The sequence below is a fragment of the Leptosomus discolor genome, chromosome 7 (genome assembly GCF_034619465.1).
Source record: "Leptosomus discolor isolate bLepDis1 chromosome 7, bLepDis1.hap2, whole genome shotgun sequence".
Classification (NCBI taxonomy): Eukaryota; Metazoa; Chordata; class Aves; order Leptosomiformes; family Leptosomidae; genus Leptosomus; species Leptosomus discolor.
Window position 1 is genome coordinate 34,708,481 of NC_141397.1, and position 18,363 is coordinate 34,726,843.

The 18,363-nt window shown below is 40.5% G+C and overlaps 1 protein-coding gene across 1 annotated transcript in view; it reads left to right on the forward strand.

Annotated features, from left to right (window-relative positions):
• ADCY1 (adenylate cyclase 1) overlaps positions 1-18,363 on the forward strand; it is a 179,614-nt gene that overhangs the window by 38,062 nt on the left and 123,189 nt on the right. Inside the window, exon 2 of the mRNA XM_086468155.1 lies at positions 8,699-8,848. Coding sequence (XP_086324281.1) covers positions 8,699-8,848 — 150 coding nt within the window. The remainder of the gene's footprint in view (positions 1-8,698; positions 8,849-18,363) is intronic.

Consider the following 18,363-nt stretch of genomic DNA (forward strand, 5'->3'; position numbering starts at 1 on the left):
TGGTCCTTCAGTCCTAAATCTTCAGAATTTCTTTGGCTTCTCTTGAAGTCGTTGACTAATTAATTTGATTGTTAAATAAAATCGTTAAACAGAGATATATTGTCTTGTTTTCCTAGTAAGTCTCTTGAGTGCAAATGTGAATGGAAATATCTTTTTAAATCTTCCATCAATTTCTTGTTTGATCAGTTGCTTAGATATACTGTATAGCTGGTTTCTATTTGCCAAAGTAATTTTCAAAATTGAACAAGAAAATGGCTAGCATTCTCTCTCTTCTTAAATTGCTCCTTTGCAACTTTGACAGTATTAAATCTCTCAAGTGCCAACACTGAGAGAAGATACCATAGCTTAAATGACCCTGCTGAGCAAAAATCTTATCTGCAGAGATGGCTCTTGCAAGTTGTAAAGCACAATAGGAGAAAAGTAAACAGGCTTTGTGTAATAGAACGTAGTTTCCTCAAGGCAAACACGTTCATCTTTTCAGGACAATTGACCAGAAGTGACATCGTTCACCAACTACTTCAAATATCTGCGGGGGCGGGGGCGGCAGGGGCGGGGGAGGAAGGCAGGCAGGCAAGCAAGAGATGCAAGAAGGCATTTGCCAGGTCTGGCAGGCAATCCTCCTGGTGGAAAGGGAAATGGACTGATGGACTCTGATCAGTGTTGTCCCAACTGCAGTCACTTTTTCACTCAGAAGCACAAGGGCAGCCAGAGCAACAGCATCTGTGCTTTTTCCTCTCTTTGTCTGTGGCTACCTTCATTCATCAGGAAAAGGACCAGGTGTTTCAGCAGTGAGTAAGAACCAAGGCCTCACAGTTTAGTCACTCAATTTAATTTGCTGGTGACTTGTTAGAAGACTTCTGTATACTTCTTGACGTTTCTGGGGCAAAGTTTTTTTTAGTGTCATAAAGTAAATGAGGTCCTCTGCTTGATGGGAAAAATGTGTACCTGACACTGCTTGGGTCACCAGAAATTACTTGAATTTGCTGTACAGGACCCTAAGTAATACATTTCAGCATGATTTCCTAATGATGAGTTCATTTCAGTGTAGTATTTGGACAGCTGCTTGAACTAAGCTGTATTTATTTTCTCATCTGCCACATGCCTGTGATTATACCTAGCAGACATACACTGATTTGGGAACCTGGCTGGTATCTGTGGCTGTCTCCCAGGTCTTGAGAAAGTCCCCTGAAGCTAAATTCAAAAAAAGGAACTTAGTGTTGCTAAGGATGGGTGTTGCATTTCATAGGTGTTATGCACCCAGCCTTTCAGGAGCAAAATTCAAGCCCTTTTTGGAAACGGCCTATGTTTTGTGTCTCTGTAGTCTGAGCTGTACACTGGATAAGAAATGCTTCCTGCCTACGGCAGCCAGGCGCCAAGCTGAGGCTGCCACATGCTGTTTCTCAGCCATGCACAAGATTCAAATGAAGAAAAATTGCATTTAAGATTTGAAGGCCCAGTCACCTAGCAACTATGGTCCCACCAAAGGCTTTTAACTAGCTTGGATTGTGTATCCCCAAAGTCTTTATGTATTTAATTACTGCAGCTTTGAAAAAAACAGTATTGAGATGTTCAGAGGGATTCTTGTGGGGGAACAAGTAGTGGAAAGGAACCACGTGTTGCATACAGCAAATTTTGCCCAAATATAATACTGGTAACTGTTATAATTGTGCAACACAGCATTATGCAAACTAATAGGAAAAAGGGAGAAAGCTGCGGATTTGGGATTGATGTAGAAAAGCTTCAGGGCCTGATCACCTGGACTCTGTCAAGCAAGTAAATAATGTGCACAAAGAAATAAAAATTTTGGCCGTAATATCTAGAGAGATGGTTTTGAATGGCTTTGTCAACATATCCCAAGACTTTTGTGATAGATGGCAGCTATTCATAATGCTTGGGAACAATTGCAATGCCCCAAAAACCCCAAACCATAACAACCCGCCCCAAAAGCACATAAGAACTGGGGCTTGTTTGTTTATGATGACTTACAATACACCATAGAAGAATGCAACAGCAAAGTCATGGAAGAAATGTAAGTAAAGTTTGTGCCCCCTCAGCACAAAAAAAATTGTGGGATGTAATGTGCAATCCAGTTAGCAAGAATATTTTTACTTTTTTTCTGGGTAGCTTGTTGTGTTGGCTTTCTGCAGATGGAAATGACTGAGACCAAATTCTTATGTTTAAAATATATTCCGCTGTGAACCTGTTGCACACTCTGCAGTGCAGTACCATGGTATAACAGCAAGAGAAAGCTACAGCTGAGCTATCGTATCTCTCATCTTGTCTGCCAGGCATTAATAACCTTTCATATAGTGAAAAACCATGGGGATCAGCCAGTTTTCTTGTGTACCTAGACTTGACTGATTAGTATGGATGACTGGGAAATTATTTTTGCTTCATGTGTATTATTCTTCAGATATTCTCTTCTGTCTGCAATAACCCTGACACTTCTGTGGGCTTTGGAGAGTTTGTTGCTTAGGTGAATGTAACCTCCCATTATCTATTTGTAATGTCTGGTTTGATATATGGAAATACTGCTGATACTAACATCAGCTGGGCTTAACAGATACAAATATGAAACTAAGAGAAACACTTAATGTTCACATGCTGTCAAGAACCAGCTCACAAATGTGTATCAGTACACACACATTATGTATAAATCCAGGCTTTGGATGGAGACAAATCAGGCATTTTCTTATTCCTTTTTTGAATTTCCGAAGGACAGCAGTCCAGTGCTATACTTGGCAAATTTCAAATGTAACTGTTGCAGTTGCACCCACCATTTCTAATAGAATGCTGCTAAGTTATGCTTGGAGGTATTTCAGCCTGTACGCTGCTTGCAGTATTTTCGATCCAGTCCTTTATTTCTTACTTCTAAAATTTCATCTATCAGTGCTCTATTCTATATTGCCTGCAAGTCCTCTGCCCGATATTTTTCCTATTTCCTAAAAATCAGCTGCCTTTTTATTTTTAATTAAAAAAAAATGCAGGTAAGAGCAAAAATTCTTGAACATAAAGTGCTTCTTTCTGTCTCTCTAACAAGTGAAAAATAAAATCCAGAAGTCTTGGTACATCAAAACAAAGATTTAATTTGTGGCTATGTGAAAGGTAAAAATGGTGGAATTGTGAGTTACTTTTAGAAAATCACTAAAAAGAACACAACAGCTCAGAATCTCAAAAATAGGAACCTGAAATTAATGTCATAGGTTCATGTCACACACCTGAGTGAGAGTATTGATGGGCAGGCAGTTGACACTCTGCGACTTCAACAAAACAAATATTTGGTATCTCATGTAATCACCGATAGCTTTATCAGAATGTTTTTAAGCTGCAGTACTACATAAGGTTTAGGGTTCCAAATTTATAATTCAGTCAGCCCTAGTTCTGATGTTCCATCACATTTCTCTGATACTTAATCTCTGAGGTAAGTGCTTCTGACATCAGATAAACAGCCGATGGTGTATAACATGAGGGAGGTGCATGAACTGTTCTCTTGGTGCATGTTTCAGAGTTAAAAGAACATGTCCAAGGAGAAAGATGGAACAAATGAACTTTTTAATACTTGGAAGCTTGATGGCTCTTGATGACTCTACATTTTTTAGAAGCGTTTATGGCATGTATTTTAAACAGTGTTTATAGATTGTCATGTACTTTGGTCAAACAGTTATGCAAACAAAGGGAGACACGCAGAGTAGATTTCTGCAATTACACATTGTGCATGTACACTTCAAATCCTGATCGTGGTTAATGGACATAGCATCCTAGATATCCTAAGAGTCTCTTCACTTCTATGGTTATAGACACCCCAATGCTACTGTCTTTTCCTGAACAGTGACATCTGCTCTCATTCAACATGTTATCACTGAAATAATGTAGTTACTAATCCCGTGTTAGAGTATGCAGCAGGTTCAGGAGGGGTGTGAATGAAGACACAAACCAGAAAACATCATAGCAGAACAGTATACCCTTAGTATGTGGCATAAACCAGTTAAAACAAGAACTAACAAAAATTAGAGGAATGTTTGTTCACAATGGGAATATGTTTCTTTAATCTGGAGAAAATTGTTTGGCTGCCTTCTCAGGTAGGAGGGTGTGCTTTTTGAGACACAGTCAATAACGAAGGAGAAGTTCTCTACTCCTGTGCGATGCCACTTCAGCAAACAGAGGGAGTAGATGTAGTAATTAAATGTTCTCAAAAGTTTGCAAAGAGAGTTAAGTGAATTACTAAACTTAACAAAACCATATCAGGCTCAAGAGGCAATTGTGCATTCTCTTTTATGGAGTCTTGTGCTGTAAATAAAGCACTGCTTTAATGGTAACATTTTCCATAACAGGAAAAAGAAACTGTTTTTGTTTAAGCTTGTAAATCATCTTGTTCATGATATCAACAGTTTTCATAAACAGCACAGTCTTGCTGGTAAGTTGTAGCTTTGATAAGTTCTTAGGGACTCTTTCCTTAACATGGCTTATACTAGACAGTCGTGTTTTACAATAATGCATTTAATTGCTGTATCTCACAGTGTCTTGACAGAATGAGTTACATTGTCTACATAACAGCAACAAAAATAGTGACACAGAAATTACTTGCAGTAAAATTCAATTAACAGAGAATACTGGAAGTAGAGTTCAGGCCCTCCATACCTCTTGTCTCATCAGGTATTTGAGGGACTAGAGAAGCTTAAAGCTCAGGATGTTGGTACTGAAGTGCAGCAGATATGCAGAACACACAATACAAGATTCAGTGATAACAATAAATTTGAAAAGTAGTTTTTAACAAGGGCTTTCATGATTGTGATGCCTGTTTCTTATTCTGGCTGACATGGCATTAAGAGTGTGGCCAGCAGGTTGAGGGAGGTTCTCCTCCCCCTCTACTCTGCCCTGGTAAGGCCATACCTGGAGTACCATGTCCAGTTCTGGGCTCTCCATTTCAAGAGGGACAGGGAACTACTGGAGAGACTCTAGTGGAGGGCTGCTAAGATGATGAGGGGACAGGAGCATCTCTGAGATGGCTGAGAGAGCTGGGGCTCTTCTCCCTGGAGAAGACTGAAAGGCGGGCGTCAAGAGGACGGAGCCAGGCTCTTTTCAGTAGTGCCCAGCGACAGGACAAGGGGCAACGGGCACAAACTGGAGCACAGGAAGCTCCACCTGAATATGGGAAAACTTCTTGGCTTTGCAGGTGACAGAGCGCTGGAACAAGCTGCCTGGGAGTGTTTTGGAGTCTCCTTCTCTGGAGATATTCAAAACCCACCTGAATGTGATCCTTTGTGACCTGCTGTAGGTGACCCTGCTTTAGTAGGGGAATTGGACTAGGTGGTCTCTAGAGGTCCCTCTCAGCCCCGCCATCCTGTGATTCTGTTACCTCATTATAGAATGAGAGAATAACATTGTTTGAAAGAGGTTACTGCATAAAAATGTCTTTGAGTCACTTTGTGTTGCATTAAGTAAATAATTTCTTTGGTAGTTCTGTAAATAGAAGGTGATGGTGAAACCTGAAAAGCACTTTTTGTTACTAAGCAGGAGCATAGTGAATAATGTAGGAATGATTTAAAATTAAATTCCTTGATATTTCAGCAGTTCTGGATGCCTCAGTACCTCTTCAAAGATCCTTGCTTTTAACAGCAAGTCTCTTAATCTTTCCTGGAGTTGTGGCACCTAATGTAAGTCATATATGTATGTATGTGTGTATATATAAAGGTACATATTACAGATTAAAATTGAAAGGACCAGGAAATGGTATGCATTTGCAAAACCTAGAGAGAGATGTATATAGTTTGCAATTGGGGAAAAAGTAGTAATTAAGCAGAAAATGGGTTGTGGAGGGAAGGAACTCTTATCTCAGGAGACAATCTGCCCTACTTTCTTTTCTCACATTTTGAAATCTATGAATCTTTTACTTGCTTTATCACTTTTCCTGATTCCCTGCAGGCCAGAGCTGGCAGCTAAGCCTCTGTTTTATCTTAAACTGTTCAAAGCATGTTGGAAAATGACTTACCCTGCTGAGTCTGAAAGTGGCTTCATGATTGCAGGAACCCACCTACTGCTTACCCTCAGTCCAGGTGATCACCGTTGCTTGAGTGAAATTGTAATGATAGTCCCAGAACAGCTGGAAGATTGTTACAATATATGGTCTTTTACTGCTTCCAGTTGAAGACCAGTAACGGAGTTGACTCTTTTTTTTTTAATTTTTTTTATTCTCTCTGGGAGTAATTATTTATGTCTCGGGCCACTCTGATATCAGCACATAAAGACAGTATTAGTTTCTCACCCTGTGTTATTAACTGTTGTTTTGTATATGGACAAGGTCAAACAGTTGCACCGTCTGTAACTGTCTGGACTGTTTAATCTGTGGGCTCTCTCTACTGCCTTTGAATACGGCCTTTACAAATCCTTTCTATTTTTGTTCCATTCCACTTCTAAGAATTAGCTTTAAAATGCACTGTTGTCACTACACTTCAGCATGACAAAATGCAGCGATCAGGTGAGAATGGCCGTACTCACGTCTCTAAAAATAGGGTTCTACTGGAATTTCTATGGTAATTTCATCTTAGTAGACTTTAACTTGTGCTGGAAATATATATACACCTCAAACAGTTCTCTGTGATGAAGCAAATTAAAGCGGATAGGAATTGCAGGCTGTTTATGCTCAGCCAGTATAATGAAATAATATGCTCATGTACTGCTTTTCATCCTCAAAGTTTTACCATCTGTATTACCATCTCTGAGAAGTGTCATGTAAGTAACTGTTATATGAGAGTCTTAGGTTGAAATTCGTCTGACTGATGACACCTAAACCCACTTTCTGCCATTCTCGGGAGGAAGCTGTAACACTGTTATTCTTCACTGATGTTAGCTCTTGTGAGGTAACTTTCTTTTTTGATATCTGAGGAGAAAGAAAACACTAATGCTAGGCACAGCTCCCTTTACTGTCACAGGATATCTTTTGATTTTTGCGCTGGTGAGAATGTCTGCAGGGGAGCTGTTGTTGATGTCCTGTAAATAATAACAACCAGGTATGAAGGTGAAAGTTAGAGGACTGATGAATCTGTGAAGGTCTGGAGACCCCACACAGAATGAATCTTTCTGTTCTCCCCACTATACTGACATGACAGGAGGTGGAGATGTATGCTGTCATTAGTTACACACATTGGAAACTTCCTTCTTATTCTTGTAGGTTGAAATATTTCCCAAAGGCTCTCCAAAATCAGCAGGGAGTTTCTGAATGTCATTTTGGATCTTTGCTTAACATATTGGCCAAATTCAAGCCTTGAACCCTAGTCCCGTTAGTCAGTAACCATTCTGTACAGTCATGTCAATGGCTTTATTTTTCTTAAAATTTGGTTGTGTTATTGGCACAGCTGGACTCACTATGCCTTGCAAACAAGGGCAGTGGTCTCCCCTTCAATTTACAGTAGCAGATTATGCAACAGTAGAGATGTACTAGCTTGGAATGTTTAGTGTGAATTAAGAAATAAATGGCAGTTATATGGTCTTTATGAACTGTTTTAGATGCATAGAAATTTAACATGAATTGTGATACTTACTGTAATGTCTTTCTTTGCTCTTGTTATACCCAATCTTGGCCAACTTATGCGCCAGCTGATATCTGAAATTTTTGAATTTAAGTCCCGTGAATCCTTGTCGTGATGCTGTGGTAGTAACTAGAGTAAATATGGAGAATGAGACTGAAAAAGGTATTGGGTAAACAGACCTTATTGCCTCCTTTCTAAACAAACACTGCATTGCATTGCAGAATTTACCATCTGAAGATGTGTTTCAGAATTCAGAGATGCAGTGAGAGACTTGGACAGGATTGTCTTAGATCAGGAGGTTGTGTGCAAGCCACTGTTGAGTTATTTATGTTAGTTAACTAGCTTTAATCACATATTGTAAAAACATTAAAAAGCCCAGAAGGGCAATTGGGCCATTAATGTGTCCTTCATCAAAGCACTGTTCATAGAAGTAATTCCAAAGTAATTAATTCTCCTTGCTTACAGCATTGTGGTAGGCTTGGTTTGTGCCAAGGGCCATCATTTGAAAGCACTCAGCACCTTCTGTGAGGTCTGCTGCAGGATAGCATCAACAGTATTTTGGATGATTTCTCAAAAAATACAGTGTGGTCGCTGACAATATAGATATGGGAGGAGAAGCAGATTTGCCAGGTGCAAACTGCGCAATATGAAAGCTTGGGGTACCTAGGCACGTGTTTTGATTTAGTCACAGATTTTGTCAGTGTCTTGCTTCTCAACTGTAAAAAAAGGGACAGTAATATCCCTGCTTCACAAAGACATAGGAAAATAATTTTGTCCTTCTGGGCATCTTGCAGTTGAACAAATGTTGAAGATACAGCTCTCCTTATTAGATGGGCAGATCTGCCAGTGGGCTGATGAAAGAACCAGTGCTGAATGAAAGTGATAAGCTACAGGTCATCGTAAGAGAAACTAGCTTCCGCAGATGCGGTGTTCTGTATTATGCAATATTGCTTGCCCAGACTTGTGGTAGCTGCTATAATTGTTCCACTGCAGTTGGGTTGTGGGAAGGGGTATCAGTGAGATGGCTAGCAAGGCAGAATTTTGAAGGACCATGCTTTCTTTTTCTTCATTCTTTTTTTTTTCTCCCTCCTTTTTAAATTTCGCTGAGTAGAAATGTAAAATAAAAATCTGTATTTGAAAATACTAATTTATTTTTTCTCTCTTTCTTACAGCTTGTGGCCAATGCAATCCTTTTTCTCAGTGTAAATTTGTATGGGGTCTTTGTGAGGATTTTGACAGAAAGGGCTCAGAGGAAAGCATTCCTTCAGGCCAGGAACTGCATTGAGGACAGGCTGAGGCTGGAGGATGAAAATGAAAAGCAGGTCAGTTTCTAAACCTTATTTATTTTTTTCTCGCTTTCTTCTGAGATGACTGTAGTTCCGTGAACCCCAGGTCAGGACATTGCTGCGGAGTGCATGGCAGGAAGGGTGCTGCCTGTCCACACCTGCTTCAGCTTTTCCTCCCTGGTGCATGCACGCTCTTCCCTCTGCATCTGCAGCGCACACTGAAGGTGCAAGCTGATCCCACAGCTCCAGCACTGGGGGGGTGTGTTTTAGGGCTGAGGCAAAGTTACCATACTACTGAAATCAAAGAGCCTGGGTTTTTTTCTGCATGGATGTTTTTGGGTGGGTGTTAAATAAGCTGTAAATCACTTTCTTCTGGCTGTGGGTGCTATAACCTCTTTGCATTCATGGTGACTGTAAACAAAAGTCAACATTTTGGGGACAAGGGGCTGCACCGCTATATGTGAATAACTGTGATAACAATCTATTCCTTTTCTTGGAAGCCAGCTTAGTATTTTGATGGTTTACTTTGCACCATTTTATCAATCAATCTTCCAATCAGATTTGGAAACAACAGGAAAAAACACTATATTGTGGCGCTTGCTGTTGTTACAGGTCTGAATCTTAAACCTACCGAGATCTGTTAATCTGTAAGGTTTGGACTGAGTTTTTCTTTCTGTCTAGGTGGGAATAGAGGGCTATGCTGGAATACATAGAAATAATTCCATTAACCTCTGTGGAATGGTGGTAACTTATGCTAATAAAGGAGTTAAATGGTATTCAGACCATGCTAGACAGGATCTTGGGGTCCTCACAGCTATCTCAATGTTATTTCCCTTCACTTGCAATTTCTCTAGCAAGTCTATTCCTATGCGTGAAGTAGCACGGGTCCTTAAGTACGTTCTGTTATGAATTGAGTAAATGCATTTTTATGGCCAGCACATACTCTGTAATAAGTAGATGTCTTCTTTGAACAACTGCATATCTTTGCTGGCTGTGTAAAAATGGTATTAGGATCAAAGTCTTTAAGGTTTGATTCTGGTCTTTTGTAATAGCAAGCTGCAGATTTTCAAAGGTATAAATGTGCCATAAGTGAATTTCCATGGGATTTAGCCAACCCTGCCATTTGTGCCTTTGAAAACCTGCTTCTGGGATCCAACATGAAAATAATATTGATTTTTGTGTTTCGCTAGTTAACACATTATCAATCTGCCTTATATTTTATCCACGTGTGTAGAAACACAAGACAGCAAAAGCATTACACATAAGTACCATTATTGTTGAGCGTATACCAAGAGAATCCTGCAAACACTTTTCCAATGCAGTATACAGGTCAGTGAAGAGAATATGCTTTTGTCCTACACTTGTGAAATTAACTTTATGCAACACAGTGTAAAACTCAGTACAGTGGAGAAATAAGCTAATTAGCTGTCAAAAGTACCACCAAAATACTTTCTGTGGCTGCTCTCACGCTACATTAGAATACCTCTAAAACTAGGGTGAGAATTAAGACATGATTACAGGCTGCAAAATTATTCTGCAGTTGCTGTGGCATAATGTAACCCAAGCTTCCAGCTGGCAACACTCGAGAGTATTTGAGAGGAAAAGAGACGTTGCTGACCTAGTTCAATTTTTGTGATCATTCCTGTATTTTTGTTTTCTGAAGTACAAACTTTACATGTTAAAAAGAATTGAATTTTTTCATCAGACTTTCTTGTCTCAGTCAAATCTCTGACCTAAATACCATAGCCCTTTTGCATTGAGAATTGAAATCCAAAATGCTAAAACCTTTCCCTGGTATTTCTATGCAAGTCTCTAATGGGAAAGGGAAGAACATGCTCTTGGCTTTTGAACATAGACAGCCTTCTGGAGTTAGTGTTGACTGTGTGAGACAGATACCACAGCTGAAACTGTAAGTGAGATTTCTTCCTCTGTCTTACTTACAGTGATTCTCCTCACGTGGGATGCATTTGTACTAGAAATCCAACATGATAATTTTGATAAATATAGTTTTCTGACCAAGAGCAAAGATCTCGTGTTGTAGCATTTTCGGAGTCATCATGCAGGACTTTGCCAGTAGGCTTTGAAAGTGTTGCTGAGGGGAATGGGAGCAGATGGACCCTGTTGATTTTAAAATTCAGTTTAATGTTTGCTGTTACCTCTGTGGTCACAACAAGTAATTGGCCTCGATGGTGGCACCATCCATTTGTTACGTTGCTGAATATTAGATTGCAATTCCAGAGTAACACCAGAAGTGAAGGCTAAGAACCAAATAAGTTTCAGATCGTGAGCCAAGAATTATAGTAATTCACCTGGGATAAGATGCTTCTCTTGTTGTCTATAAATCCCAGCAGCAAGTACATCCTCTGCAGAGCAAGCAGTTAAGAATAAATAGTGAGGTGTGTCCTGTTGCCTGGAACTGTGCTTGTTCTGTTCCTGCTGTCAGAGCACTTGAGTGCTTCCCCTTTAAGCCCAGTGCACCATCTCTCTATGTCCACTTCATGTATTCCAGACCATCCTTTAGCCCATACAGCAAGGAAGACATTGTTATGCTGCTCCCTGGAGGACTCCCAGCGTTAGAGGTCCCTACTAATCCTGAGAGCAACCTCCAGGCAGTGCTTCACCCCTTCCCAAGGGAGCAAGAAAGGAGCAAGCAGGGATGGGGAATGGGGGAGGTGTTCACTGTGAGGAAAGAAGTAATCGGCTGCTGATTGAGGCTGCTTGCTGTCTGATTCAGAGGGGGAAACCAGTAAGGAAGGTGTAGCTCACCATGTATTAATTCCCAGCATGGTGGCTACTGAAGTGGTGCTATGCCTGTAGACTCCCATTTTCTATTTTTCTAGTCTCTTTTTCAGCATGTGTGTTGTTTTGTCCTCCATGCAGTTTTGTGATGGTGAATTTCACTCTAATTATGCAGTCTGTGAAACAGAACTTCCTTTTATTTGTCATAGACTTGTTTGATGACTGGATTGGGTGCTCTCCAGCTCTTGTTTTGTGAAAAACTGAGTAATCATTCTACAGTAACCTTTTTCCATGCCACTCACTACACTGTAGACTTCTGTCATAACCCTGCTCATCTCTCTTTCCAAGCTGAAGAATTGTAGCCTGTTTAGTCTCCTGATACATGGAAGCTATTTCTTACTCCAATCTTTCCAACTTTGTGATGAGTCTTACTCACATAGTGTGTCCCCCCCCTCCCCTGACAATAAGAATATTTTTATGCATATTTATGCTTGGATTTGCAGAAAAAGCATATATTTCTATCAGTGAAATGCACTTGCTGTCACACAGGCTGATGTGAGAAGTGACTGTTGTTTTCATATAAGGAAAGCTGGAAAAATGTTTGACTTCATTCAAAACTCCAAAGCCCACAAAAACAGCTTAGATATCTTCACTGGTTTTTAATTGCATAAGCACATGCCAGTATGTTTGCAAAATAAAGACCATCTTTCAAGCAACTTATTTAGATCTTTCCTTCCCTCCTAAATGTTACTTTTGTATTTACTCACACTTAGAACATGATGATGGGAAAACAACTGGAGAATAGTGAAGTCTCCAGAATGGGGAATTAGCTATCTTAAAAACGATTTGTGAATTCACATTTAGTCTGTCAAAGCATTGGGACTGGAGAAATGTATTTAGTGGTGGCACCCATCTTTCATGGAATAGTTGTGTACTCCAACACAATGTGTGATTTTTAAGTTTATTACAGGCTTTAGCGTAAGAAGCTGAAGGAAGCACTAAAAACTACAGGAGTTAGGAAGCACTGGGCTAAGACAGCCAGCTCTGTGGCTAGCTTCAGGACCAGGAGCATGGCACTCCAGGTAGTCTAGTTTTGCTGAGAGGCTGGGTCGTTCCCTTTGCTAGTACAACACCACACTGCATTAATTGCATTAATGCTGGTTCTGGGAGACAGACTAGCACCTTGGTGTTGATGAGTAGTGCTTCCATACATGTTCACCAGATCATCTGAAGCTGGCTAATTTCTCGTTATGCAGTGCTGAATTGTGCATACGAATGCCTGCGTGTATGTGCGTACGCGTCCCGAGTTTCTCCTGCATTTTAAGGCAATATCCTTTACGTTGCTTGTAGTAACTGGGACATCACTGAGTCAGAGATTTAATTTGTAACCATCCCTGGAAAATGAAACTGTATCAGCAAAGGTACCATGACTCTCAGTGCAGGATACTTTGAACTGGTGCTTAGGGTGGTTTAGGTTCAAATTCCCTGCTGGATTCAGATCCCCCTTCAAAAATGTAGATATTATGCATTTTGGGTATGTGTACTACCTCCCGTATCTTTGGGTAAAAGGATGACCCTCACAGCAATCCTCGGTGGTTTTGTCCGTTATATTTTAAGTCCAAGCATTTATGAAAAAAGGAAAAAAAAAATCCAACATTGTGTTTGAATAAAGCAAACCATGTTGGACTTTCAGTCTGGTAATGGAAAACAGGTTTCTGAGGTTGTTTTCTTACAACTCAGCAACCAAACTGAAGAATTAGTTATTTGCATGGCCTCAGGCAGAAGTAATTTCTAGGGTGCCTGACAGCATGCTTATCAATGCATAATCAGGTTCTCATGTTTTCTGTACTTTTTAGTCTCAGAATGATGCATCTTTTTTCGCTGCTGTGCAGAAGAAAATATGAAATTTATCATTAAAACACAGGCCCTGTTTCCATAATTTTTCATACTGGCTCTGTGCATCAGCAAGTTGCCCTGCAGCAAAAATTTAATCTGGATCATGTGTGGGCACAAAAACACGTTCTTGTCAAGTTATCTAGTGTGCAACAGGGAGGCCATCCTGATTTTACAGAAATTGCAGGGCGAGAGATGACACCTGATCCTCTGCAAAAGCTAGCCAGTACAATCTTTGAAGAACGTAGGTGGGCTAACTAATTTCAGCTGACCAGGTGAGCCTGTACTGCATTAGCACCGTGTTCTATGTTACAAGGAGGCTTAACACTGAGTTTCTTGTGTCATCGAACCACAACCTTACATGGGAAAGTCCACCTTCAAAGATCCATTTGTTCTTTTCTAGGATCAAGGAAAAGGGAAAATCAGGAGTGTTACAATTGCAGGCTCTCAGTTTGAACTGCTGGGCTTCACACCCGCTTGTGCAGGCTGGCCAGCAATGCCTATGTCCCTTAGCCAAACAGCAGCAGAGATGGGAACATCCCCAGCTCTCTGCTTTGTTTGCCACCTTTGGCTGCTTAAATCCTTACACAGGGCTGAGATGAACTGTTTGCTGCCTTTATCCTGCTACCTGCCCCCACGGTCCATCTTCCACCTTTCTCAGGTGAAAGGACTTATGGAGGCACATTTCTCTCGCCCACACAGCAATAATTGCCCAGAAGCTTTCCACTGACTAGCATCTGTTAGTCCCCAGCCGTGCGGTAGTCATGCACATGTCTGTTCTTCACACAGCAAATAATAAATCTGAGTGCTACTCAGTTTAATGCAGACCTTCAGGTGGAAAGCTTCAGCTTCCACCTGAAGCCATTAGGAACTGCTTGTTCCCCCTGCAAGGCAGGGTATAGCAAACAAATTTTAGCGTTCTAATTTTGCAGATGTGTTGCACCTCTTTATGCACAGTAAACATCTCATCTGAATGCCAGATGCTATGTTGGTTGGCATACCTTTGGGATTCTTCCAACTTAACTTTGGCCAAGTGAAAGTGAGGCTTGTAAGACATACATGGGTAGTTCATCCTTTCTATCCTGGACACCTTGCTGAAAATGAGATGAGGTTTCTCCCTGGGAGTGGTTACAGGAGGACACCTAAGCTTAGGGCTACACAGCTGTATGGTAAGAGAAAGAGGTGTCTTGCAGCTGGACTTAGAATGTCGAAGTGTAGAAACTCAGTAACACACAAGAAAAAACATACACTTGTAAATCATACAAAGTACATATATTTTGATTGCATTATCTATCCACAAAATGTAAAATGTGCTACTATAGAAAAATCCTTGGAAAAGCCACACTTAGAACAGCAGGCTAGATCAGTACCATAACTATTTCACCCCCTGGAAGCTTCCTAATGTTAGTAAGTATGTCAATTAAATCAACTATCAGCCATTTCATTTTTTGACAAAGGTGTGAACTGTGGCAACTAAACAGATTTCTGAAGAAGAAAATAGGGCATATGAACTTTCCTTTTTAGTGTAAGGAAAGTCTATGTAGTGACTCATACTCAGTCTAACAGGGGGATGTCTTGGACTGCTGTTTCTTGCAGTTTTTCCTCATAGATGTATGTATGACATATAGTCATGCCACCTATATTAGACTCTTATATGTTGTAATGAATTCTGGCTTACATTAGGTAGAGTAGACAAACATAAATAGATAAGTTAAAAAAAAAAAAGTAGTTGTATCAGTCTAAAACCTGCTGATACTTCGGCTGTTAGGAGTTCTAAAATAAATATTGGGAAACTTCAAATATGTTCTGCTTCAAACAACTGTCAATTAAATATGTTAGTGTTCTTTGGCTCCTTGTGAATTTTTCAGTTTATTTTTTCTACTTGCATTCTTCCATGTATTTTCCATTAGAGGGAATGGAGGAGGAGGGACAAATAAAAGCACACAAACCTGTCATTAGATAATTAAAAATACACTACCATAGAGTTGTCAATAGATAACATCATGGATAACAGTTGCTAAGGGACGTTGTCATAAGAACACTGGCTATAGTACATCAGCTCCTTAAGTTAGATAGTAAGACAAATACTTCAAAAGTACTTTGTTATGGCTGATTTCTAAATTTCGAGCAATATCTGACAGCTGTGCTGTGTGGACACTCATGCAATGTTTTTATGTATTTTAGTAGGATGTCACAGTATAAAGTGATGTGACCTCAGGAGTGATTCCTGATGTTCTTCCATCAGCAGTAGGAATTCATAGGGAGCTTTAAAATGTCATTAGGAGCGTTCTCTTACGTGTATTTATTACTGACCACAGAATTGTTTTCATTTCCAGAAATGTCTTAACTATGACAAAAAGCTACCTAATGCTTTAACACAAGATTGGCACAACTTTTCCTGTGCCATTCTTCAAATGCAAGGCAATTCCACTACAGACCAGCAGCTCTACCACACAGATGCTTCACATGACAGTGCAGCTGGCCTAGCCCTACCTGCGGTTTGCCAAATGGTTCCTGGGTTGCTATGTTACTGCTTAAGCGCAGATTATCTCCATGAACAGGACAGGGAGCTGTGCACTTTGCTTTCATTCCAGCGTGCGACAGTATACGCTATTTGCACACAGGTACTCTCACAGACATTTTACCTCTTCCTTTTGGTCAACCTTCTGTGAAGAAGAGCTAGACCACACCCCGTTAACTGGCAAAAAATGCATTCTAAGGTAGGGGTTTTTTTTCAGCTTTGCCATTCTAGCGTGAACTTCTCTCTGTCACATAGTTTAAATTCTTTCCAAGGTTTCTCTTCCCCACTATCTCTTCAGTATAAACTGATTTCATTTGGAGCTTAGCTTCCCTTCAGGCCTATTTGATTAGGAATTTCCCAGTTTGACAAGGTATCTGAGTCACACTTACTATTTTAAGTGAGTGAACGAGGGAATACATTCATTGCTTCCTTGGCGTGTTTGTGGTTGGTCCTTGTTTTTCCTTTTTGGAAGGCAATGAAATTTTCTGTGGATGGGTTAGACTTACTTCCCTGCTTTGTGAATTAAAAGTGAGGACAAGCAGCAAAGGACAGAGGCTTTTAGGTTTTTCTAATCTAGATTAGATTTTTTTATCTAGACATAGAAAATCTTGATTTTTTTAAAGCAGAGTATTATATCTCAGTTTCTGGAGATTTTGGCATCTATTCCATTTTACTGTTTTGCACTCTGATTTGCTTTTGTATTGCTGTACTAAAGGCATCTGTGGTTTTTGAAAAAGGAAATGCTAACTGCTTACCACTTAATATGTTTTACTTAGGTTCTGCAATTACTGCTTCTGGCTTCAGGTTCCTGTTTTTTTAAAATCCTTAGTCTGCTTACATACACTGCTAAGCTCAGTTTCTATCACTAGCAATCAAAAAGTTTATCTTTACTGAAGAGTTCTTGCTTGTTCCACCACTGGCAAAAATCTGTAATAAGAAAGGGCGCACACTGATACTGAGTGGCTACGGAAGCTCTACATGTGTGCTATATCAGACAACAGCGATGTTGTGAAGCACCAGTACTAGTGCTGTCCTTAATGTTCCTCCTTAATGCTCCAGCAGCAAGGAAAGACTGGAGATGCCTGTGGCCTCTCTCCCTCCGCTCCCCTATGCTGGTGCCTTTTCTCAGCAAGGTGCCAGAGCAGACTGTGGTGCCTGGTGGGTTTGCTACGTATCTGTGTGGAGCTGGTGGAGATACCTGGGTTTTGGAGAAGTGTGGTGAGGGATGGTGTCATATCTCATGGCAAAAGCAAAGAGTGCCACAGTCCTGGTACCATCTTGAGCTGTAACAAGTACCATGTTCTTCGAGGAAAAAAAATTCCAATAGCTGAGGAGTGGAGGATTAGTGAGGGCAGAAGAGGGGGATGCATCTACCTTGCTGAAGGTTGAACTTTGTGACTTTCACTTCCTGAGGAATACATACGTGCCTAGCCCAAGCAATCAGTGTTATGTTGGCAGAACACACCAGACATGTCTGTGGCCTGGAAAGGGGTGAACCTGTAACTGTAGAGGGAACCTACTACAGCAGCCAGTGAAGCTCGATCTGCTCTTCCATTTACCCTGGAAGGGGGTAACGTTGGTGAAATGGGTGCTGCTTGCAGTGCCATCTTCCAGCACCTTCAGAAGAAAAAGAAGAGATATACAATGGCAGGGTTGTTGTCCCAGTCCTGTTCATGGTGGAACACATCGCTCTGTGCAGCACTTCCGCCTCCAGCAAACCTGAGCTCACATGTATCTCAGTCGCAGGCCTGCCTAGGAATTTCATTGGCGCTTCTGTGTTCCCTCTGATCACGGCACTGGCAGATGATGGGTAGTCCTGATAATTTTTAGGGCCCCTCTTTATTTGAATCAGAAAAACCTTTTTATAAGGAAATTAAGCTTTTGGAAGTTGTGCTTTAAGTGTGTCTTTTTGTTTTTAACTCAACACATATGCATACTGTTAGTGTGGTTATGAGGGGATCGTTTCACTGAAAGATGAAACCTGACCTTCCTGACTCTGAAAGAGAATGGGCAAAATGTTTCCTTTCCACATAGGAACATTTAGAACAGTATGTTCAGGGGCTGTTCTGTGCCAGGAAGTTTCACCTACATTGATATACCCTCAAGAACCTGCTTATTAAAAAGCTACTGGAGCTTGATAGACAGAAAAAAATGACATTTATTAAACTAACATTTAATAAATAAGAAAACCTTCGAAAACTCCCGTTTGACTTTTTGGTTTTCCTAGCAGATATTGTCAAGTATATTGTATTACTGTCTTCCCATACCCACTAACCTTTTCTGTATGTTTCCGTGGTTGGTAGCATGTCTGACCCATACCCCTTTTGAACAGAACAGTGATCGGGACTAAAATAAGCAGTTTGTGTTGAGACTACGTGCTTTACCTCCTGACTCCAGT